The sequence below is a fragment of the Hippocampus bargibanti genome, linkage group LG18 (genome assembly GCF_051943395.1).
Source record: "Hippocampus bargibanti isolate YZ-2025 linkage group LG18, ASM5194339v1, whole genome shotgun sequence".
Lineage (NCBI taxonomy): Eukaryota > Metazoa > Chordata > Actinopteri > Syngnathiformes > Syngnathidae > Hippocampus > Hippocampus bargibanti.
In genome coordinates this window covers 8657172-8683398 of record NC_142751.1, presented here as the reverse complement: position 1 = coordinate 8683398, position 26227 = coordinate 8657172, and the positions used below count along the sequence as shown (strand labels likewise).

The 26227-nt window shown below is 40.3% G+C and overlaps 1 protein-coding gene across 10 annotated transcripts; it reads left to right on the top strand.

Annotated features, from left to right (window-relative positions):
- The first annotated feature begins 2518 nt into the window (after nt 1-2518).
- Nucleotides 2519-25964, top strand: add1 (adducin 1 (alpha)). 10 transcript variants are annotated; one of them, XR_016118237.1, is made up of 20 exons: nt 2519-2658; nt 6581-6792; nt 6973-7135; nt 7611-7762; nt 7836-7916; nt 8003-8152; nt 8372-8515; nt 8902-9000; nt 9222-9395; nt 9460-9705; nt 13528-13623; nt 13701-13793; nt 15945-16031; nt 17136-17292; nt 19743-19940; nt 20654-20749; nt 22303-22336; nt 23872-23887; nt 24436-24489; nt 25543-25581. XR_016118237.1 is itself a non-coding variant. In XM_089020118.1 (19 exons), the coding sequence occupies exons 2-18, from the start codon at nt 6595-6597 to the stop codon at nt 24485-24487; spliced, it is 2202 nt and encodes a 733-aa protein (XP_088876244.1). In that variant the 5' UTR covers nt 2519-2658; nt 6581-6594; the 3' UTR covers nt 24488-24489; nt 25543-25681. The 10 variants fall into 10 exon arrangements, 8 of the variants coding, with proteins under 8 accessions (XP_088876244.1, XP_088876245.1, XP_088876248.1 ...); XR_016118236.1 differs by lacking the exon at nt 23872-23887 and having other exon boundaries at nt 25543-25620; XM_089020118.1 differs by lacking the exon at nt 22303-22336 and having other exon boundaries at nt 25543-25681.
- The last annotated feature ends 263 nt before the right edge of the window (nt 25965-26227 follow it).

The following is a 26227-nucleotide window of genomic DNA, read 5'->3' as shown; positions in this document are numbered from 1 at the left end:
TGAGATGGTCTGCTGCCTTTGAAAAGATACACACGTCGAGTACTATTCAAAAGTTTTGGTCCTCCGCATGCTTTGTTGCTTGAATGACCTTTTTCCAAAGCTGACATATATGTCCATCAATCCATGTTTTACAGCGCTTGTTCTCATAAAGGAGCCTATCAGCTGACTTTGGGCAAGAGGTTTTGTATACTGTATACTGGACTGTTCGCCAACCAATCAAAGGGCACCTATAGACAAACAAACATTCAAACTCACATTCATACGGATGGACAATTTTAACCCATTCACTGCCAAACGTGCAAAAATGTGTCCATTCAAGTGCCATGGTTTTTATCATTGTCACTCAAAATGTTGAGTTTTTGGACTACATTCAGTACAGCGTCGTTCGAACCACACTGAGCCTGTGACATTAGATAATCTTTTTCCGTCAGAAAAAAGTTAATTCCTAAATAATATTGGTCTGGAGTTATATGAGGATGGCTGTCCAAAATACATTGCAATACATACATACATATTGCATGGTTTATATAGTGCTCTAAAAACAGCTAAAGCTGGAACAAAGTGCTAACATGGAAAGAAGGAAAATACTGCCCCTTACTGCCAGAGGCGATGACCAGTGATTTATCAGCTTTTTACATATTTTTGAGACACTGATTCCAAAACCTAAACCTAAGATTATGAAGAAATATAATATAGTAATAATAATAATATAGTGAAAAAGTACCAGAGGTGTATGTCAAATTACATTTATCTTTTTATTGAGTTTTTTTATGTGTGGTTTGTAACAAAATGTCAATGATTCTCACAGTTGATTTGAGCTCTGTGCAAGGTGCGAGCTGTTTTGCATTTTTCAAAATCTCCAAATTGCAACGGCTGCAAGTCAGAAATAATTCCTCCTTTGCACAATGGACAAAGCGTCATGCTGCAAGGTGTGGATCTCCAGTCTCAGTATACTATTTCTATGCCTGAGCTCTTCAGACTCACCAGTCGGGTATATTTAGCAACTCGAGCTGGCGGTATCCATGCTGCAAATGCAGACTGTGCAATTATTCTCAGCCTGGCATGGGTCAGCATCGGCAGGTCCCGGATCAGTGTCAAAGGAACGCTGTGTATTGAACAGGCTAAGATGATTAGACAAAAGTCACAGGTCGCGGCAGAGTGTCCTCTCACATTAATGATGTACCAAAAGCAAAATTCAAGGGTAAAAATTCACGACAAAGAATTTCCGTGATGATTCACCAATGATAAAGACCACAGGGGTCATGACTTTTGCAGGTAGTATAACGCTCACTATTAGGGCACGTTTGGGATCCACAGCTTTGGTTTGGTAAATCTGCCTTGCAAGACATGTTCTCACACTTCTTATGCACTGAAGCAATACTCATCATTGAATCATGTCACGACAATGCGCTAACAAGCGCTTCTCGTCGTTCGAACCACGCTGAGCCTGTGATTGAGCTCCTGAAGTATCATTATGTCACAAATTTAAGGGGAAACAAGATATGTTTGACAAAAAGAAATGTTTGTGTTCTATCCTGAGGCTCTTCCTTCTCACACGTAGACTGCAAATCTGCCTTTCTTTTTCAGTGGAAACCCCCTTAATGAGGTCATATGCTGAATTGGAGCAAATGACAAGTTAAAGAGTGCATCTTCTTGTAACAATGCTGACGAGATATTTCTATCTTTTCTATCTTATAGTAAACGAATGAATACAAAGCATTGTAAGTTGAAAGAAACATTTAAAGATCTTGGTTGAAAGACTAGAGACTTTTTTTCCTCAAATTTGTGGTGGCCGAGTGAACCGTATACTATACTCTATATACGTGTGTGCCTAAGGTTTGTGCAAAATTGCAAGTTGCTTATTATCATAGGTTTGTCAATTGCGGTCTCTAGTGGAAGGCCAACTTAAATGCAATGTTACTGAACAAAATTGGAGGCTCAGAGTGATATAATAACAGTTAAAATGTTAGGAATTGTGTCTGATGGCCACAATGTGACTTTTTTTGTCTGAGTTTGCACGTAAGCATTTACCCCATTTAAAACAGTATAAAATAATATATATACGACTCACAAAACGTACACTATGCATGATTTTAAAGGTCAAACGTGGTTGAAATTGTCGTGTTCTCCTTTCTATCGTTTTGTATTTACTATTCTGTGACTGTAAAGTGTCCTTGAGAATTTTGAAAGGCGCTTATAAATGAAATGTATGATTATTATAAATACAACAAATGCGGAAGGTACATTAACTTCAAATACCATCCATTTTCCGTACAGCCTTCCGCATCACCCGCATTTTCCATTCAACGTGCACTCGTCATCCAATCACACTTGCCTGTAACGTCACGTGGCACAAATACCGCCCAGAGCTTCTTACCATTCGATAGGTGTGACTTACACCGTTGTCATCCAATCAGTCGTCTCACTAACGTCACGTGTTGCTGTTTGACCAATGAGCAGCTGCAATTGCAGGTTTGGCCGCATCCAAGTCGGGCGGAGAGGGAGGAGCCAAACTCGGGGGACGACCAATTTAACACAAGAGGGAGGGGTGCAAAATTTCACCCTTCCATCGATAAATTCTGTGGACGAAAATAGCGGAATTTGCCTTCCTGCTTTAAACTGACAACGATCACATTTCATTACATCGTCTACGTCAAGGTAAGCTCCACACTGAATTGTTTTCATCGTTTGCCTGGCGCAATGTTCGTCCTGGATTGTTTTACTTGTGCAGGATGTTTTAAAAGTAGATGCGAGAAAGCTAGCGTTGTTTTGCTAATATGTAGCTGCTTCTTCAATGGAGGCTGCGGGCAAGTGGGTGTGCACTTTGTTTGTTTTTGCGACACGGGACGAGTAAATTGTTTCATTTTAAAAGTCCCTCGGTGACCATTGGAAGAAGTAAAACATAGTGTTGGTGTGATTTAACCCATCATATGTTAAGCTAACGCAGGCCTGTGGAGCTTTGTGGTACAATGTTAACAGCTGATTGGCCCCTGTAGTTAGTTTTCCCATTTACTGCAAGCAATAATGCTATATTTTAAGATATATTTTATGTCAAGAAGTTTTGTCCCGCATTGTAGTGTTCCCAAATTCTATAGCTCATGATGAATTTAAACCGCTCGTGTTTGGCAAGATCAATATACTGTATTTAATCGGCATGCAAGTACTGTATAACGACACATGAACACAAATGTTAAACTCACAAAAGTTAGCAATGTTTGGATTTCAGGTGAAATTTATGGAAAATGTAAAAGGTTCATACTACAGTGCTATCATATACAATGACAGACATTTAAGTCGAAGGATGCACTGGTGATTTCCTCAACTCAAACAATTACTGTAACTGAAACAACAGTTCATAACAGTACTGTACACCACAAAAAACGTCTCAATAACTCGTCATGTGCCCTTGCGCATCAATTATAGCTTGACAATGATGTCTCGTGTAGTTTATAAGTCGACTTATTGTCTGTTGAGGCAATGGCATCCCCACTCCTACTGAAGGGCAGACCACAGGTCAACACAGCTTATGTTACAGGTTTTCAACAGGATTCAGGTCTGCAGAAAGTGCAGGCCATTCATTCCATTTGAGGTAAACCACTTTGAGACCTGTGCATTCATGTTTAGTTGGAAAACATTTTGTTCCTTGCTAGTCAGTCCTCATTGTTTTTCCAGCTACATGCTATTTACGGTAACATCTCATTGAGAACAGTACAATTGTTACATATCAGACATGAGCCGTTGCATTTCCAGCTATTTATAGTCATCTACTTGGTTAAAAAATAGATATCATAATAATAGTTGGATATCCACTCAATATTGAATTGCTCCTGATTTACTGAGCTGCCAGACATTTTGTTTTTGGTTTTACTGGTACGATGGTTTTCATCACACGTTTTGTGATCCCCCTTTTGCCACTTCTCATGCTGGATGTGAATGAGTCCTTCAGTTAGCTTTTCGTTGTGAGAATAACATGATTTATAACTCCTACGTGACTGAGTCGGCTCGGCTGTGTTGCTACCACAACGGTAACTACACACATCATTTATGCGTGCATGTGTGTGTTTTTTTTTTCTCCCCACACTCTTGACACACCCTCGACTGCAGTGCGTTTCAAAATGAAGCCATCGTTTCTATCCATTCACAGCTGCTGTATTTAACCTAGCTGCACGATACTACGTCTGGCTTGGCCTGTGCAGTCACCTCCAGATGAAAGCCTTGCACACTATCCTTCTGGCCAATCAGTAATACTAAATGTCCGACATAGCTTGTGCATGTGCGTGTATGTTGCATGCCTTAACAAAGTTAAACTGGATGGAAAGCATCAGGTGCCTGCCTGTTTCACCCGATTGTGCAGCTAGATGAGTCTATCATTGAGTGCAAGAAAGCCAATGTGATCGGAACAAAAAATAATTCAATAAATTCAAATGATTGTTTATTTTAGCTGAGTTTATTTGAATGTTATGGGCAACAGTTAGGAAAAAAAATATCGCATTACTAAGTTGAAAAGTTGCTTGGTACCAATTCCATCTGATTGACTTGCCAATCCAGCTAATGAGAAGCAGTGTGTATCTTCACTCCTTCTTATCAATTAGCACATACAGATGGACTCAGTTGTCAGTTTTTTTTCAACTCACAAAATAAATGTGGATATTCCCAAGAACATTAAAATGAAAAGTTCTAAGCAATGTAGTTTTTGATATATTATGAAGTGAATATGCCTGCATCATTCCTGCTCCTTATGAAACTGATGAACATGAATGCCCTCCAAAAATAATAAAAACAACCTTTACTTCAAAAACTGTCATCCTATACCATCAAAAAGATGAAAATTCCACTGCTTTTTTACAATTTTTGCTCTACATTTCATAAACTCCAATGATTTACAGGCTGGTGCGTACAACTTAGCTGTGGGAGCCTTTTAAACAGTAACTGTACTGCTACTTAGCCCACAGCTGCTCTTACATAACAGTAATCGTCACAAGACCATCCTGTTCCCGTGGCAACGAGTTGGATCTTCATAGAGATGGCACTCTCAAGCAGGACTGGGGAATTGCCAAACCACCTCACCCTTGCTGTCCCCGTACACAGGCGTGTTTTTGAGGCGGGATGATGAGTTGTGATATGACACATCTTAGCTGGCGCATAGGCGGGAGAAAGCTTCTTTTATCTGCTGAGGCTATTGTTAAATGTGTACATTTTATATTTCACAGTAACACATTTTAGGACATTTTCTCAGCAACTATTGTGTTAAATGATTACTTTTTTTATGGTACGGATATGGGGATTATATTTGAGCAAAAATAATATCCTCTTTAAAGGTGATGTCAAGTCAAAAATATTCTTACAACAATATGTTGACACCCCTACGAGCCTAAATACTGTATTCTGATTAGTGTGGTGTCTGTGGAATGACTGAATTAACCTGAATTCACTGCCAGTCATGTGCAAAAAATGTGTCCACTCCAGTGCCAGGGTTTTTGTCATTGTCACTTGAATTCCAGGACCCACATAATATTGAGTTTTAGGACGACATAACCATTCAATAAAGTGTTAGAAACCTTAAACTCTCTTATTTCATCAGAAAAAGAGTTAATTCCTAAATTATATTTGCCTGGAGTTATCCGAACTTGAAATGAGGGTGGATGTCCGAAATACAATCCAATACATATTGGATTATATCGCTTTAACAACAGCTGAAGCTTGAACAAAGCGCTAACATTGAAAAGGGGAAATGCTGCCCCCTTGTGGAAGAGAAAAATCATTGCCAGAGGCCATGGCCAGCGCTTTATTGGCACCCAAGCATGAAAAAACAAAACCCGAACAAATTTGTGAATGGCGCTCTGTCATATTTTCAATTCCTGAATAAATTCCTGAATGGCTGTGAATGAGTTAAGTAGCATAAGCCATGAGGTCATTTGCTGCAGACTGAAAATGACATTGTAGTGCCAAACGGGTCAGATAATGATCGATCATGGCTCATCTGTTTTCTGTGTTGTGCCATGTGTTTTCGTCATGTCTTTAACTATGTTTGGTAGAGACATGATGCTAAAGTCGACAGAGCCCAGCTGTGTGTTGAAATCTAATAAGTTACTAAGGATGACCAAATTGCATTGTTTTGGTTCAGTGCAGCGCTGTGATGGAACATTTTTTATTTTTAATTCCCACTGTCAGGACAAGCTCATTATCCTCGCATGTTTGCACTTGTACAAGTCATCAGTCGAATCGACCTTTGCCTCATGAGCACGCTGTTCCATCCTTGTTTAAGAAAAACATTATTATTATGATTATTATTTTAGTTTCACATAATTCCAGGAAACACACTAGTGGAAATAAATGGCAAACCTCTCAGGGCAGTCATGTGACAGGAAGTAGCATTTACATCTGATGACAGATGATGCTTAGGTGCACAAAATGTGTCTCTCATTTATATCACAGTATTGAAAACACTCCAACATAGGGCACATAAGGTTTGGTTAATTTTAAATCTGCCACAACAAATTCATAATATTGAGGCATGGTAATGTTAGTCTTTCTTAATGCTCGTGGATATGAATTCTGTAACGTTCACTGTCCGTTGTAGGAGGCCAGGCCAGGATGAATGGCGATTCAGGTGCCGGCGTGGTGACGGCCCATCCTCCCGCCACCGCCCCACACAAGGAGCATTATTTCGACCGGGTGGTGGACGAGAGCAGCCCAGATTACCAGCGTGAGAGGAATGTGACGCCCGCCCTACGCCAAGACTTTAACATGATGGAACAGAAGAAGCGGGTCTCCATGATCCTGCAGAGCCCGGTCAGTGGGGCTTATGATAGCAGTCTTAATCAACTATAACAAATGTTTCTAACACAAGACCATTTCTAATTGCTTGCCAAGGAGTAAAAAATGTGGAACGAGGTGGCCCACCATCAAATATTTTTAGACGGTATTTCCATGGAGGAGTAATGGTGTATTTCCAATGGCTTCACTTTGCAGGTGTTCTGCGATGAGCTGGAGTCCATGATCCAAGATCAACTGAAGAAGGGCAAGACGCCCACCAGCCTGCTGGCGCTGCAGCAGATTGCTGATTTCATGACCACCAGCATGCCCTCCATGTGTCCTGCTGCGCCGCAGGGGGGTATGGCGGCGCTCAGCATGAGTAAGCCTGACTCTTTCTGTCTGTAGTCCATTTCGGAACTATTTGTTTTTATTTGGCAAAACATTGTCACTGTGTCAAAGCCAAGGCCTGGGGGCTGAATCTGGCCCGCCACATCTTTTTTTTTTTCGGCCCGCAAAAAGCAAATCAAACTTGTGAAATTCCATTATGCTTTCTCAAGTCCGAACCAACATTTTAAATTGCCGCATGTAAACCATGTTAACAGTCTTTATTCTTGACTTCTTATTTGAAAACAAGTTATTTATAAATTTGTTGTGCACTCTATATATAATATGTGGAGCGTGTTAAACATTGTAATGGCTTCCCCAAATTCCTAACGGCCCCCGAGAGGAAACCGTAACTACAATGTGGCCTGCGTTTTTTATATATATATATATATATATATATATATATATATATATATAAAAATTTTTTTTTTTTTTTTGTTTCTTGCTCATGTATAAACAATTTTATTCAGGTTTGGGCATGGTGACTCCGGTGAATGATTTGCGCGGCTCGGATTCTATCTCATATGACAAAGGAGAGAAACTTCTCAGATGCAAGCTGGCGGCCTTTTACAGGCTCACAGACCTGTTTGGCTGGTCGCAACTCATCTACAACCATCTCACAGTAAGATGATTTACAGCGAAACGGCAAATTGGTACAATCACTCTTGAATTGGAAGTTATTTTCTGTCTTCTAGGTAAGGGTGAATTCAGACCAAGAGCGTTTCCTTATTGTGCCTTTTGGGCTCCTGTATAGCGAAGTCACTGCGTCCAGCTTGGTGAGTCTGGATCACTGCTTCTGCTCTGACTTTCTTCTGCTTTTGGCCCCGTTTTTATATTCCATTTTGAATTCTCTCTTCTTCAGGTGAAGATTGACCTCTCGGGTGACATCATAGATCGAGGAAGTACAAACCTTGGCGTCAACGGGGCTGGCTTCAATCTGCACGCCGCCATCTATGCTGCGCGGCCGGATGTCAAGTGCGTTGTCCATATACACACGGCTGCAGGTGCAGCGGTAAGTTTGAAAATAACGTGATTTTGTGTTTTAAGAGAAGATATCCAAGAAAAATGTGCAATGCTAAAATTACAAAACGTATTGCCAGTGTCACTATTTCATTGTATTTTGTTAAAAAGACCATGACTGCAATCTCGTGAGGAGTTCAAAGTCTCCTGCGTCACTTGTAGATAACATGTCAAATGTTTTTTCACAACAGTTTATTCCATCTAATTCCAGGTGTCAGCTATGAAATGTGGCCTGCTCCCCATTTCGCCCGAGGCTCTTGCCCTTGGTGAGGTGGCCTACCATGACTACCAAGGCATCCTCGTGGACGATGAGGAAAGAGTCGTCATTCAGAAGAACTTGGGCAAGAATGCCAAGGTACCGACACTCCCATACTTACGAACATTCGAGTTATGAACAATGATACATACGAAGATTTTTGTAGTAACATATGTACGATTCTCTTCAGTTGTACATTTACATATCTTTATAGAGCATATATTTTACTAAATGTTTAAATTTCTGTCAAAACCAATACAGGTTAGTTATACAAGCCTTAAACATATTTATATAAACCTTAAACAGACTTATATAAGCCTTAAACATACATTCCATCCAAAATATATCGCTGAAGCAACTTACGAACGAATTGACCTTCCGAACGATCGTTCGGAACGTATCTCGTCCGTAAGTTGGGAAGCGTCTACCATCTCAATGTTTGCTGTTGTTCATATTGTTTTGTTTTTCATGTCCTTACGCCTCAGGTGCTTATGTTGAGGAACCATGGTTTGGTGTCTGTGGGCGAAACTGTTGAGGAAGCATTCTATTACATCCACAACCTGGTCAATGCATGTGAGATTCAGGTGAGAGAACTATTTTTTATTTTTTTATGTATTTCATTTTTTAATGGTTCATCAAAAGCCCAATAGGTATTCTTTGCTGATGAGGAAACGTGCTCGAGAAACTATCCATAACCCTGAATCTGCAAAGTTATTTGCTGTAGTTGGCAAAAGTGCAATTCAAAGAGCTCAGTTTGAGTGCGTTACTGCAAAGGTGTAATTTCTCATCATTTTTTTTTCTAAAGGTGCGAACACTGGCCAGCGCTGGAGGCCCAGATAACCTGGTGATGCTTGATCCAAGCAAGTACAAGTCCCGTCCTCGCGTTCCCGAGCCTTCCGGCGATGGGTCCTCTGTCCAGCCGAAGTGGCTTGTTGGGGAGCAAGAGTTTGAAGCTCTCATGCGAATGCTCGACAACCTGGTATGTCAACCTGAAATATTTGACTTTTATTCGGCCTTCAACATTACCGTCTGATCCCCATCAGGGCTATAGGACTGGCTACCCTTACCGTTGTCCAGCACTACGAGACAAAGGTAAAAAGTACAGTGAGGTGGAGAACGCTTACTCAGCCGGTTACGGCGAGGACAGCGACTCGGGTGCTCGCTCCCCAATGAAACACAGCTTCCAGCGCGGCCAGCGCGACAAGACCCGCTGGCTCAATGCCGGCGGTCGGCCAGATGAGCCCGGCGAGGACGGGCCCGACGGCGGCAGCCCCAAGTCCAAGCCTAAGGTGTGGACGAACATAACACACGATCACGTCAAACCCTTGCTGCAGTCTCTCTCGTCCGGTGTCTGCGTGCCAAGCTGTATAACCAACTGCTTGGTCTGTGCCTACCTAATTGTTCATAGTATACAGTATATGTGTGTGTTTGTATATACAGTAGCTGCCATGTTGGTGGCAGTTGGTCAAAATCTTGGTGTCCTTGGCTGTGAGGGGAAATGGTTTGTTGCTTATTGAAAATGAAAGAGCATAATAAAACAGTAGATTAGATTTAGGGTCACTTTTACCTCTGGATTTCTGTTGCATTAGTTTTTACGTTGTTTGAAATATACAAGTAACTTCAAGTTTTTTCATCACCCTTTCATCACGGATTTCACCCTTTTCTGCTTTTTGATTGTTGAAAATGTTTGAGTGAGACGAAAGATTAAAAAAATATATGTATATATATATATACACTGTATTTTCCGGTGTACCAAAAGCCTTAATTTTCTTCAAAAGATTACCCTGCACATTATATGCAGGTGCATCTTATGTGTGAAGTAATCTTGAGCCGCAACAGGTCTCTCAACTACTCAATTTCCCCCTGTATAAAAAGCGGTGCGTAACCCCACCCTCTACTGTAGCGCCTTATATTGTGGCGTGCCTTATATTTTGAAAACATTTATATATTATATTTGGAAAACTTTTTTCATTCATTGAAGGTGTGCCTTATAGTCCAGTGCGCCTTATATAAGGAAAAATCCACCATTCATTGGGGGTGCGCCTTATACTCGTGTGCCATATACACCGGAAAATATGGTATATGTATGTATATTTACAAAAACTCAAAGAAAGTCAATTAAAATCAATTGCAAACAAACTCGAATTATCTTAAAGAATTCTCCAAATACAAAATTAGAATGTTACATGTATAAAAACCACCAAATTAATAAAAACTATGAGGCAATTTGAGGATATATGAAAATTTATTAATGGCATGATTAATTTTACTATTTTAATGCTGAGAATTAATTGCAAATTTCAGTTATCAGGATGGAAATACAAACTCAAACATTACAGAATTCAGTTTTAGGATTTAAAATTATCAATCAAAAAAAAAAAACAGATCAGAACATTCTCAGATTTTTCCATCCTTGTAAATACAATATAAAAATAATTGTTTTATTTTGATAAATATCTACACGTATTTTGAAAGTGTCTTTAAGGCTTGCATTAATCATCGTGTCCCCTCACAGTCTTTGAATGCGTCACGATGAACGACCAGCTGCCCCACCGCATGCCCCACTGCATGTGTGGGTCGTGAAATGAGTTGTTGTGGTTCTTGATTATGTTTTTCCCAGAGGAGCAAGCAGCAGGGGATGCTCGCCGCTCTGCTATGCACTTTATTTTATATTTCTTTAATAAGCAAAAAGAGTGAATTGCTTGTACCCTTAAGACAGGATAATGCAGCTTGAAATTATGATTTGCCTTTTGTCCCAAAATATAAAAGAGAAAATTAAGTTAATTAAGTTTATTATAATTTCCTTGGAAGTCTGCATGATTGGCAGTAGGGTTGGGAGTATGGGGGGGACGTTAATTTCACCTGGCTTTATAAAAATGAATTATCTCCTGTTGGAAAAGTAGGAGATGTTGTGTTGTGATGCTCCTCCTCAGTGAGTATATACCTTGTGTTTACCGGTTCACCTTCATGCTTAACACATCTTCCCCCTGTCTTCATTTTCTTCCAATCTTGCGTTTAAAATTCATGCGCTTCCTGGCAGGCACACCTTGACAAAAGAATCCTTGCATGAAGTTTTTTTTCCCTTGCTGCTCATTCTTCTTTTTGTGTTGAAACTGATTCCGTTGTATGTAATCCTGCTGTGCATTGACATGATAATTATTGTTTATTTTCTTTATTGGATTGGATTGGATTTGCCTTTATTAGTCTCGCAGTGGAGAAATTTACATTTCACAGCAGCAAAGTTATGAAAGAAATGAAAGTAGAAAAGCAAAACACAGGAGCTGCTGGAAATTTAATGTATTTATGTATTTTTATTTTATTTTTTACAAAGAGTATCCTGGAGTTACAATCTACAAAAGCCCTATTTATAGAAATACTGCTGTTGGTGGGTGATGTTTGACTGAACAACAGATGTGAATTTTTTCGGGGTTAATTTCTTTATTTGCACAAATTATATTTCAAATGGCTATTTTGAAGAAATGAAAACGGAAAGAACCGAGTCAAACAGGGCAAACTAAGTATGGCCCTAATGTTGGACAGTACGTGGCTGAGTTGGGCACACGACATAATGTTTGGTGCTTGTGAGAGAAAAGAATTCTTCCATTTGAACATCCCAAACAAAGTTTTTCTGTATCTCTCCTCATCTTTCTTTTTTCCGTTTTTTCTTTTTTTTCTTTTGCTCTCTTTCTTACTGTCGTTATCCCTTGTACATGTAGTCAGCTATGAAAATCGCTTTCTCTCTTTTTTCCTTTTTTCTCTTTTCTTTTTCATTTCATTTTTTCTTATTTATTTTTTACAATTTTTTTCTTTTTTTTTTGCTTTCTCGGTTTTTTTCCCTTTTTTCTCTTATTTCATTTTCTCTTATTTCTTTTATGTTTGTCTTTTTTGCTTTCTTACTTTTTCTTTCTTTGTTGTTATCCCTTATCTGCATGATGTGAAATCAGCCTTGAAAATACAGTAAAGTCTCGTTATATCGATATCGGATATATCGATAGTACCAGTTATATCGATACTATTTCTGTGCATGCACGGAGAAAATTACATGCAAACAGGGTCGGATATATCGATAGTCCCGGTTATATCGATATTTTTTCGGACTCCCTTGAATATCGATATAACGAGACTTTACTGTAGCTTTCTTTTTTCCTTTTTCTCTTTTCTTATGGCGTTTTTTGTTCTTATTTCTTTTTGCCTGTTGCTTTTTCATCTTTCCTTTTTTCCTTTTTTCTCTTTTATTTTCTTTTTACTTTGTTCTTTTTTTCTCTTTTTATTTCATGTTTTTCTTCTTTTTTATCTGTTTTTCCCTTTTTCTTTTTGCTTTCTTTCCTTTTTTGTCTGTCTGTTGTTGTTATCCCTTATGTACATGTTGTGAAAATAGCTTTGGTGATGCCAGCTCACACTCCACCGCCCACTCTCCACTCCATCATATCACTCCCACTCCTCACCCCATCCTTCTCTTGTACTCTTCATTCTCATGCTGTGATATTATACCACATGGTCTTCTTTTCTTTAATGAGTAGAGTTTTATTAAGCATCACTGGTGATTTGGGAAATAATAATAATAGTACTACTAATAATAAAAATAATAATGCATTTCATTTCTAAGTAATGTGATCATTATAAGGTTATGTGAATGAAACAGACCCATATTTGTTATTTGAGTGGGGTCTTCAAACTCATCGATCCCTAATTTAATATTTTCCGCAGGCAGAAGGTGCCAGATTTTCTCTTTGGGTAAAGAATAGATAAAGGAGTAAAATAAACTTTTTAAACATTGCCATAAATGTCATCCTAACAGGTTGTTGTGGTGGAAATTTTGATATTAGCAGCATGAATTTTGATGAATTTACAATACTAGCGGCTGATTGGAACTAAATATATTTGAGCCGCTGACTCACTTCATTCCCAAATATATTTTAGTCGCTGACTCACTTCATTCCCGTCATCTTTTCCATGCCAACCCATTTATGTGTTTTTTTTTCAGTTGAGCATGTTGATTTTAGTAATAGTGAAGCCTGCAAAAACTGGTTGTCTGTGTTTTTTCAGTTTGGTTCTCGGCTTCTTGTCTCTCTTTTGTTTTGACTTTGTTGCTTGTTTTGTCACGTTCGCAGTGGACTAAAGAAGACGGAATGCGTCAGGCCGCTGTGGCCAATCAGTTCATCCCATTGAACACCAATCCCAAAGAAGTACTAGAAATGAGGAATAAGGTACCCTAGGATTCTGTTCCCGATCCGTCCTCATCATTTTATTCTGTTAATATACGCCTTACTTTGTGTCTTCATAGATCCGTGAGCAGAATCTGCAGGACATTAAGACTGCAGGACCTCAGTCTCAGGTTCTGTGTGCTGGCTCAGTGGTGGAGCGCAACTTTCAGCAGGTCGGTGCTGCAATGTCACTTCTGTCCTGACCTGGAGAGGAAGGGATACTGGCTTCTATGTGATTGTATACTTACTCTGACTTGCTTTATATGTCACAAATCAGCCAAAATCTTATTGTGGGTGTATTTTTTGCATATACCAAGAAATGCCACATTTCCACCAAGTAGTCAGGGTATAATCAAGAGGATGGTGTAAGGCGAGGAAACTTCCATTTCGGCCCAACATGCCCAATCCTGTAGTTCAAGGGTGTCAAACTAAATTTTTACAGTGGGCCACATTGTAATTAAGATTTCTTCTTGGGGACCGTTATGAATGTGGGGAAGCCATTAGAATGTTTAATCCCCTTGACATATGACATATTGATAATAATAATAATAATAATAAATTTTATTTGGCGGCAGCCATTCTCGCTCGTGTTCACTCTACCCGGATTTAACACAACAAATTAATGAATAATGAGTTTTTAAATTTGAAGTAAAAAATAATGCCTCATTGTGATTTACATGTGACAATTTTAAATTTTGATTTGGACATGAGCAAGCATCATGGAATTTCACAAGTTTGATTTGCTTTTGCAGGCCAAATAAAATGATGTGGCGGGGTAGATTTGGCCCATGGGCCTTGACTTTGACACCTGTGCTGTAGATGTTCAGAATTCATTACAAAATGCGCTCAAATTGCGACACTGTACACTCTCCGTTGGTTGAGTCGCTGCCCCACAACAAGTGGTCATGTCATGACCAAAAAAGGAACTAGTAAATTCCTTCATCTGCACCATAGTCCCGATCTGGGCCAATATGTAATGGTTTCATGGGCCGAAAACTGTTCTCCTACATTTCATGATTTATGCTTGGCAAAGGAAAATGCTCTGTCGGCTTTTCTTTCATGCCAACTAATCAGTGGATTGAAGTGAGGGTGGCTACTCATTTTTTGTTAGTCTGCCACTGTGGTTGGCTTACCTAAGATAAGGTGCCAAAAAATGGACTGTCATTTTTGGTACCCTAAAAACCTTTTGACAAAAAAAATAATCTTAGTTCCTTGGTGGAAATGAGGCAAAAATACTGTCATTTTCCAGGCCGGGATTCCCTGATACAAAAAAGGTGCAATAAGTGGACATTGCTATATTATTACAGTGCTATATTATTATGTCATGATTCTATTATATTGGGATAAGCTTTGGCAGGCTTCATGGAATGCTGAGCGCCAAAAAACAAGACCACTAGGTGCATGCATGCACAGTTTTTGAGTAGCATTTCTGCTTCCAGGATATAAGGCAAGAGCAGGATGTGAGGAAACTGACCACCACTGCTACAGAGTTGAGTTTCTTGATATGAGAACTCACTTTCATAACAATGGATGCCACTTTCAAGCTCCGTGCTGCTTCACTTTGCATGCTGATGGAACTTTTCTGCATGTTTGCTTCAGTAGATGCACAGATGTAATATATCTAAATACAATCCCACTCTGATCAAATGCCATAAAGTCCTAAAGCCTCCAACTTCTAATATACCCAAGATCGTATTTTCCTTAAATAGTTGTGACAATTTATTTATTACTGTAAATAAATACAACACTTCAAACACACTTTATTTTCTCATCCCTGGAGTAAAATTACAGATATTGGCTGTGAAGTACTTTTTTGTGCAACTCCTGATATAGAGTTGCTCGATATAGAGTGTATTTAGCACAACCCCCACACCATCTGCGGGCTAACCATAAAGTTATTGTAAGAAACTAGACAAAGACAAAAATGGTCTTGTACCATGCCGGACAAACGCAACAGAGTAGAAACATGGCATGAATCTTAGTACTTATATGTACTTATACATACATATAGTAATTATATGATTGGTGTCATGATTTCCTGAAAACACAAAAACTGGACCATATACTAAATGCGTTATATTCCTTATAGGGGAAAACTTTTAAAAGACTCCCTAATAAATACCCCTAATGGGTAGAGTTAAGTCAATACATGCACCTGGCCTCTATGTGAGGAAATTTGGGAGAGGAGGGCATACGCTAAAGTGAGTTGTGCTATGATGGTGGTTGTGCGCAACATTTCCGCCTTTGCATGCCTGTATCAAAATACCCGCTTGTCTGCTGCCTCGTCAACCTCCTTCCCACCCTCACTGGGTTTACTATTGCAGGATGCCCCTCTGTCTGACTGTACAGATACTATTGACGCCCTCGATGCCTCCGAGGGGTCCTATAGTCCTGCTAGATCTATTAGAAAGGTACTTGCAGCTCCAGTCACTAATCTGTTCCTCACATCGGGTCTCTCAGGGGTGTCGGTCGCCATGTTTGTATGATGTGTATGAAGGAGGATATGACCAATGCAGGAGTGATTTTTGCCTCTTTCATGCATATACCCTGCAAATTCATTTTATTCACCTGTTGTTTTGCGCACAATCCAGCAAAAGGGATTGTCACAACCGTGTGAGCTTTCCAACAGCAACACTAAATCTTAAAATTTTAACATGAGATTGGGCCAGCATCCTTGGTGATGTATAAAATACTCAAAGATCCCCTGTGAAGTAATTTTAGCAAATCCAAATTCATTGTTAGTAGTCAAACAAATCACATTCAATAAAGCTGAAAGAAAATATTTTCTGTTTCATAAATAATGCTGGACTCCGAACTGCCAGGAAACAGTAGCTTTTACAAGCGAGTTCACACCCTAATGACTTCTGACTTGGATAGTACCTCAAAATAAAATTAAAAAAAAAAAGATTAATTTAGTGGTAATTTCACGCGGTCTTTACACTCGGTCACCTTCCCCACCTCTATTAGGACTTTTAAACTTGTCAGGTTGTCTTTAGCAAAAAGGTGGAAACAGACTTTTAGTGAAGTTTCAAGAAACTTTTTCCAGGCTCATCTATTCAAGGGAAGATGTGAATCGGGACGCTAAATGCGAACGTTACAAAACAATTTGACAACTATAATGCGGTTTGTACATCATAGCATTTCCTCCATGAATGTGAGCAACAGAAGACTTTTGAAAAATTTGCTTGAATACTGAGGCTACTCCTCAGATGCCAATACATTATTTCACTACCAATGTTTTCCTGTCTTGAAATTTGTCAGAGTATGTCAAATTTGGTTTATGAATTAGATTAGCCTTTATTCATCGCGCAGTTGAGGAATTTACATTTCACAGCAGCAAATTGATGAAACTGAAAGGAAAGGTAGAAGTAGAAAAACAAAAATACAGGACTTGCTGTACAGGCGCCATCTTGGACTTCAATGGTTGGTTATGGTTGCTCAAGAAAAATATTTGAGTCGCTAAAATTTTTTCTTATCCGATTTTTAAGTATCTATCTGTTTTGCCTTCTCAAAAGGGGGAGCTGGTGACCGCATCCAAGGCCATCATTGAGAAGGAGTACCAGCCCAAGGTGATCGTCAGCAAGCAGGGGCCCAACCCCTTCAACAAACTCACCGATCAAGAGCTGGACGAATATCGTCGAGAGGTTGAGCTGAAGCAGAAAGGACCTGAAGGTAAATAGTTCTTGCAATCGCTATGCTTGTTGTGCAGCCAGTGATGCTCTCCTTGAGGCTGCGTCTGCCATAACTGGGGTGACCAGTCGTCTCTCAAGTGCCAGTCCATCATTTGCTAAGCGAGTAGTTTGGGAAAAATTGAATTCGGCAAGACTCATTTGAGGCACCATTCATGTGTTCTTTACTGTTGTTTTGCTGAGAAACAGACTGAAAATGGATTATGTGGCCAAATCTTTCGTGTCCCCGTGTGAAATATAGTATCTCATTCACTGCCAGGCGATATGCAAAAATGTGTCCACTCCAGTGCCAGGGTTGTTGTCATTTTTACTGAAATTGCAGGACCCACAGATTATTGAGCTTTAGGACTACATAAACATTCAATACAGCGTAAGAAATCTTTCATTAGAAAAAAAAGAGTTAATTCCTAAATTATATGGGTCTGGAGGTATCTGATCTTGAAATGGGGGCGGTTGTACAAAATACAATATATACTTATTGACTTATACAGCGCTTTAACAACAGCTGAAGCTGGAACAAAGCGCTAGCACGGATAATAGGCAAATGCTGCCCCTTCGTGGAAGGGAAAAAAACATTTCCAGATGTCTGACCAACGCTTTATCAGCACCTCCCGCAAGAAAAAAAAACAAAACCCGAACAAATTCGGGAATGGCCCGAATCAGTTAATTGGGATACATAGTAGTTACTGCTGGTTATTTTTGTGGGGGAACATCTATTTGAGGTAGTGCTCATTTGTCTGAATGTGCCACCACCAGGTCGACTGGGATTTGTTTATTTCAGACAACATAAAAAAATCATCTTGCGCCTGACATACAGAAGTTTCCTCTGAACCTTTGTTTTATGATTGCTAAAATACCACGTTTTGAAAACAGAACACTTCGTAGGTCACACTGCATTGTTTCAAATGCAAGGATCTGTACTATTGTACCGTATTTTCCGGTGTATAAGGCGCACCAAAAAGCCTTGATTTTCTTCAAAAGATGACCCTGCGCCGTATGCACATGTGCGCCTAAGATGTGAAGTACAGTAAAGTCTCGTTATATCGATATTCAAGGGAGTCCGAAAAAATATCGATATAACCGGGACTATCGATATATCCGATCCTGTTTGCATGTAATTTTCTCCGTGCGTGCATAGAAATAGTATCGATATAACCGGGACTATCGATATATCCGATATCGATATAACGAGACTTTACTGTAATATTGAGCCACAACAGGTCTTCCAACTACTGTCAGCAGCCACTGACTTCATTCCCTGCCCCTGTAGAAGAAGTAGTGCGTAACACCAGCCTCTACTGTAGCACCTTATAATGTGGTGTGCCTTATATTTGGAAAACTTTTATATATTATACAGTGATACCTCGGCTTACGAACGCTTTAGCTAACAAACTTTTCACCTTACGAACATTAATTTCGCGAGAATATAATCAGACAAACTAGTTTTCAGGAAACAAACAGAGCGCCACAATGACTGGCGGACTAGTTTTCGGCGGAAGAACACAGAACCACATAGCCGAACAGTGCCACCGTGGCTGCCGGACCACTTTTCCACACACCCTTTCTCTGAGTGGCATACATGGTTTGTTATCAAGGATAAATTTGCTATTTTGGGACTGAAAAAGACCCCAACACAGGCTAGTGTTCTGCCAAAGAGGCCACAAAACAAAATTACGGTCGAGCAGAAGAAGGAGAAGATCATCGAGAAACATGAACGAGGTGTGCGTTTGTGTGACTTAGCGTCCCAGTACCGGTATTCTAAGTCGACCATTGCTATGTGTGTCTAAGGGTGTTTCTGCATTGTGTAAGCAACGGTCTCAGGAGGCAATTGAAGAGGTTAAAAAACTTCTGTTGATGTGGATTAATGAAAAGCAGCTAGTAGGGGACAGTGTGTGAGGGTATTATCACAGAGAAAGCACGGCAACTTCACTCAAATATCATCAAGAGGCAACTACATCAACGACCATCACAAAGGTAAATAAAACGACTTTATTATACAATATGGTTTATTTCTTTAATTACAATATAATAGCACATTTATTATACATAAAATACGGTATATTTCGTATAGTTTTAAGGCTTATTTAGTAGAAAATTATGTTTTATGGGGACCTGGAAACGGATTATTCTCATTTTTCATGGTTTCCTATGGGAAATTAATGTTTGGAAGACACTTTTTGCCTTACACGCACTTCCTGGGAACCAATTAAGTTTGAAGTGTCACTGTATTTTGAAAACCTGTTTCATTCATTGAAGGTGCACCTTATAGTCCGGTGCACCCTATATATGGAAAAAGTTTGAAAACACACCATTTATTGGGGTTGCGCCATATACTCCAATGCGCCTTATACACCGGAAAATACGGTATTATCGATAATATAGTAGGTATGATGTCTCCCCACCAACACATGCACTACCAACATGGATTGACAGTGCGGGAAGCACATTCGTCCAGGCATGAAAGCATGCAGATGGTTGAAGCCCCCGTGCCCTCTGCAGCCGGCACAGCAACAGGCCCCTCGACCTATGACCTTGCCGATGCGGTGCCCCCGGACTCCCCCCATAAGGAGTTCCACTGCGCCGTACTGCGAGCCCTCAGTAAGGAGCCAATGGCGACGGATCAGGCTGAAGGTACACGAGGCAAAGCGGGGACGATCCTGTCCTGCCCTGCCCCGTCCTCTCTCCCTTCTCTGCGTCGGGTCCTGAGTCTGCTGCTTCCTCCCCGCCCCTCAACCGCCTCGCTCTGATGTCGAAGGCATCCGAGAAATCTGCAGATTGGAACGGCGAGCCGCGCACTCTCGGGTGCGCCCTCCTCGCATCCAAATGTGACCTTTTCTGTGGTTTGCCGTGCTTAGCCCCTCCAATCAGAACAGCCCATATTTGGACTGGAACGGTGATGCTTCTTCCTGCTAAACCTTTTGTGTTCACTTTCTCCTGCACCGTTGACCCAAATTCAAGCCTACACACGTGGACAAAGTTCTTGGTACCATGAAAGAAGACAATCTACCCTTCTTTAGTTTTCAATGCATTGGTATTTATGAATGCTTTTCGTCTGTGTAAGCTCTCAGTCGTACAGGAGTGGTCCATCGATGAAAAGGTCCAGGATGAAAAGATGACGCCTGAAGAAACCTTTTCATCTATGAATGCTTTTGTCAGTTTCAAATTTCTCTCTATGCTATATGTGACTTTTCCTTTCCACCATGGATTTTGTCCACCTGTCTGAAGTGTTGGGGACATTTTTTAAAGGGGATTGATTACAACTGAATCTTGAAGCCCTCTTACCCAAATCACTCTTCCTTTTTAATTTTGCCGAATGGTCAAATAATTTCCTTCTTTTCCCCCAGATCAAGAGCAATTACCAGAACCAGAAGAAGGGGAGGATGCTAAAGATGCAAAGGCCACCTGCACGCCACCCAGCACTCCAGTCAGAGCAGAAGAGGGTAAGCTTGGCCCAATTATATCTCCTGATGTGTCGCTTTAAACATGAGGCTTCCACCAGTCCACCAGACTGAATGGAGAACCAACCAGTGGTCTTCTCAAGGGCAATATGGAGTGTCCAATGCATCTGTGTGGTTGTTTAAATGTTTTAATCGCATTACGATTGTTCTGTGTTTGGGTAATAACAGGCCAAGAGGCAAAAATTGTCAAGGCAGCTGTCAAAATAACAGAAAAAATACTAACGTTAAAAATGCTTCCTATACAATTTCAAATCAATTCTTATCATGCTTGACTCGATCATTAGCTTATTTTATTTTTTACATTAAGGCTAAACAAATGTAAACTTCGTTCTTTCGAGCAGTGGCAAAAATGTTTTTCTGAGACTACTCCTAAATAAAACAAAAAGGAAAGGAAAAGTATTTAATTTCAGATTATATTGGATGTTAGAACAGGTAAATGCCCCTAGTTTTAATCACATTATGATTGTTCTGTGTTTGGGTAATAGCAGGCCAAGAAACAGAATTAGTACAGTTGTCAAAATAACAGGAAAAAAAATAGTCAAACTTTAAAAATGCTTCATATACAATTTCAAGTCAATTCTTCTCTTGCTTGACTCAATCATTAGCTTATTTTATTTTTACATTAAGGCTAAACAAATGTCTACTGTGTTTTCCAGAGTTATAGGCACACCAAAAAGCCTTGATTCGCTTCAAAAGATGCCTCTGCCATAAGGCAGAGGCATATTTTGAAGAGAATCTGGAGTACAGTATACTGGAGTACAGTATACTGTATATTGATGCACAACAGGTCTCGCAAATACAGTCCGCAGCCACCGACTCAATTTCCACCTGTAGAAGAAGTAATGCGTGGTCCATGCCGCGATATATAAAACGTAACCCCAGCCTCTACTGTAGCCCCTTATAATGTGGCAGACCTTCAATTTCGGGGCCATTTTGTTCAGAATCAGAATCAGAATTATTCAGTGGGATGCGTTGTAAATTAGGCTGGAGGTCACTGTTTAAGGAAAATGTTTACAACAATTGAAAGTGTAAAATTGTTACGCAAACGTTTTAAAACACTTTTGGAACTGATCATTTATATTTTAATTCTTTTCTATGGTAGAAATTGTTCGAAACGAATGTGAACGTAACTCATTTCTCATGCTCAGTTTACAAAATCTAGCCAGATGCGTATGCGCTTCCTCTTGGTCTTTATTACGGTTGGATTACACCTGCGTCACAGCGGCATCAAAAATGTCCTGTGTTGTTGAGTTCCAATTCTGTAATTGAAGTCAAGATGATTGGGAAGCGATGTGCAGCTTTGACGTCAGCTGTAATCCACGATTTGAGCTATTTTTCTTTCCCCTTGATCCTGCGCCTTCCATCGCCCATGTCGTTGGGGTCCACTAAGAATGGCGGCCTGCCATTCTTTTTTCCCCCTACCACTCCAATGTATTTATTGTTTCCATTTTAACACTGTGTCTGTGGTTTGATCTGCATCGACATTTGTTTCTACTTGTGCTTCTTTTCTTCTTTGTGGCTGCGATTACAATCAGGAGATGGAAATGCAAAAGAGTACCTGTTACCATAGTAAGTACGCAGAGTTCCACCACCCCCACCGAATAACTCCACCGCCAAACCATCTCCATGCTTGTCTTCTGACACGCCCCTCCTCTTGCTGCATGCCTGTAGTACCAGCGCTCGGTGGACTAACGACTCTGTGGCTCTGAAAGCTCCTCCCGGATGTTGGATGAGGTTTATTTCAGAGTTCCCCCAACTCAAATCAGTTTAACTCATTCACTGCCAGACGATGTGCAAAAATGTGTTCACTCCAGTCCCAGGGTTTTTTTTTGGGTCATTTTCACTCAAATCGCAGGACCCACAGAATATTGAGTTTTCGGACTACATACACATTCAATGCAGCGTAAGAAACCGTATACTGTACTCTCTTCTTTCAGCAGAAAAAAAGTTAATTTTTAATCCTAAATTATATGGGTCTGGAATTATCTCAGCTTGAAATGGGGTTGGCTGTGTAAAAGGCAAATGCTGCCCCCTCATTGGAGGGAAAAATATTGCCAGAGGTCTGGCCAGCACTTTATTGGATTAGCCTTTTGCCTTTATTGGTCTCTCAGTGTATACATTTACATTTCACAGCAGCAAAGTTATGAAAAGGAAAGGAAGTAGAAAAACAAAATAAAGGAACTGCTGGAAAGTCAGCCACTCTCGCGGCGCCATCTTGAAGTCAAAAGAACAAAAAAACAAAATAATATGATAACATAAAGACAGTCATTCATTCTTAAGCACTTTCTGCACCCTCTTCGTTGTATGAAATAGTTCTACAAGAGAGGATCAAAGCGTCCTTTTCACCAGTGGATCAGGGACGTCATGGTGAAATGTACACTACTACAATGCTACTAGCTGATGTTGAAAGTAAACACGAACCTCTTGCATCCATTGACGAAAAGAAATGGATCCTGTCCCACGTAAATCCGCTTCAATTCCAAGCCGCAACAGTTCCACATCCGCATTGGCGCCCTGTGCTGACGCTCCTTTCTTCGTCTCTTCAAGCCATGCCTCCATGCAGCCGCAGACTGTCCGCTTAATGCTGCCCATTACAGGCGCAAAGAAGCACAGAGCTGTCCAGCGAACAGTCAAATGGCACAGACAATCCTCCCAATCAAAAACAGTGCTGGTATATTCGTTCTGCCAAAAAGGCGCAACCGCTCAGAACAGTCTCCTCCTTGATGAACATCGGCACCCCTTCGCAAGTAAAAAACCAAAACCTGAACAAATTCGGAATTGGAGCTCCGCGTCATGCTTTTCAATTCCCGAATAAATTCTGGAATGGCAGTGAATGAGTTAATTCAACAAAAGACAAAAAAACTGTTTTACTGTTGGTGTTTGTTGACATGACAAAATGATTTTAACAACACGTAAACTGTAAGTAAAGTGTTGCTGATGATTCTGAAGTAACCCTCACTCCATTATTTTTGTTCGGAGCTAACCTTTCTCCGTGCCAATTACCCACTGTTGCAAAAAATAAAAACATGTTCCCTCTTAAAACAGTTGGGAGAAATCCTGAATGTGTCCCCCCCCCGCCCCTCACCCCATGTTTTATATTGCAGATATCTCCTTCACCAGGTATACAAGTGCCTTGTTTGAGTGTGCGCGTGTGGCTTCCTGCTGTCGGCTTTTTATGCTGTTTCGCTTGGAAACGCTGCTCCAAGGCCAAAAGCTGGCACCATGTTTTAATGCGTCTGTGTGTGGGAGAGGAATGGTTGTGTTGTAGGCTTTTTGTAGTTTAAGACTAACGTTAAAACGGCTTTTATTTAATTTTGGCAGCTGTGAGAGCGTCACATAACTTGTTGGCCCATTTAAACCTGCATCATCATTTCAGAATCAATTATCCTCCTGGGACTCTTTTAAGCAGACAATTTTGCATTTCTAACTTGGAGCTTCTTATAAGTTCCAATGTTGAAGGGAAATTTTATGAGGATCCACTTTTAAATTCGGATCATGTTTATTTAATTGGAACAGGTGACTTGAAGCTGTTTCATGCCTCGGGAGGTTAAGAATTTTGCCGTGTAGTGTTGTTGACCTCACTTGTGTGGTTTTGCTTTCTTAACATTTGAAAGCGCTCAAGTAGCCTGGAGTAAAATATAATTACACATTTTTGTCTATATACACAGGGTGAAAATGATCAAAGGATTGGCACTTGTTAAGATTTTGCTGCTTAAATGAAGGTAAAGCTAATCTACAGAAGGAGCACTCTGATTTCCTCATATCGTGGCCCTTTTTCTTGACTTGACTGCAAAAAATCCCAGTCATCAATTGCGTATATGGCATCAATTTTGTTGCTTCTTTCAGGTTTTTCTTCCCTAGCTTTAAATTTTTGGGCATTGTTTCGACATTCCAAAATCTGCTTTACAGATGACATGTCTGCTCACGAGACCTTGTTGAGTCGAGGCAAAGCATCCACAGTGAACATATTGGTGCCAGTCGCCATGTTAAATAAAGTTCACTCATTATGGAGAAAAATACACCATTTTGCTCTTCGTTAATTAGAGGGTTGTCTATTTGAGTCCAGATCACTGTTTGAGGAAATACCGTATTTTGTTTTGTGTGTGTTTTTTTAAACAGTGTAACCAAAAGCCAAAGCCAGAATCGGAATCAGAAAGCCTTTAATAGTGCCACAATGGGGAATTTTTCAGAAAGCAGAGCTATCAAATTTGTCCCTTCATTTCACGTTGGTGAGATTTAGCAAATGTAATGAAAACTGAAAAAAACTACTTCCTTAAAACATTGTTCAAAGGATTTAGACACAGTTGTGATCCTGCGCTGGTGTACCTCCAACGATGGAGAATTGCTTGGCCGAGTTTTACGAGCTATTGTCACTTTAACTGTTATTGGGGGAGGTGAATGGTAGAAAATGACAACTCTAACTGACAGTGCGGAAAGGAATTAACACCTCTGTGATTGCTGAAGGTGGAAAATTGTGACCGTTGTTCCCATTTGGTGTTGCTGTTTCAGGCAGAAAGTTTAGTGAACGATGGGTGAAAAATGCGAAATTAGTGTCGCGCTTGCCTCCGAATGCTTTAAATGGCGCAGTAAACATGGTTCCCTCACTGTTTCAGTTTGGTTTGGACAGAGCTATGACTTGGGGGGGGGGGGGGATATTGTTTTTTTTTCACTTAGGTAAAAGGGGCTTGTTTCTTTCACCAGCTTGGTAGGTGTGTGAGTGTGAACTGAACAGCAGCCCCTTTTTGTCACTAACCATTGCCACCATCTCCCATCAGAGACCTTGCCGCAGCCGACACTTAAGGATGACAGTGACGCCGCCACCCTGAGACAGACCCTGCCCGACTTAACTCCAGACGACCCCTGCGATGCCCCAGCGCTTCCCGTCGAGGACTCCGACGCCGTCCCCAGCCCTGCTGCCATCGAAACTGCCGATGATGTCGAGGAACCCGCTGGTGCAGACGCAGATGGCGATGAGTCTCCCAGCAAGTCCCCTTCCAAAAAGAAAAAGAAGTTCCGCACTCCTTCCTTCTTGAAGAAGAACAAAAAGAAGTCAGAGTCCTAGATATGAGCTTCCTCAAGCTTTTATTCATTTTTTGTTGTTGTTTCAATACCACTAGTCGCTGGCTTTTTAACCTTAGTTTTCCTTTAGTGTGTGCCAATTATGTTTACAGTGGAAAAAAACGTATTTAGGATATGATGCTTCCTGTCCCCTCTGCTAGCCTTTTTTATGCATGTCTAATAAGATGCACCAAGTGCAAATCAAAGCCAGTTATTGTAACCACCAGAATGTATTGGGATTGTAGAACACTATAAAAAAAAAGTGTCTTTTATGATAAAAATGCAAGTCAATGCAGAAAGAAAAAAACCCACTCATTTCAATGTTAAAGTTGCAAACAGTACTAATTTAGTGACTGCGCCTAATGTATACGAGCAAATTAACAACCTGTCAGTTACGGGCTT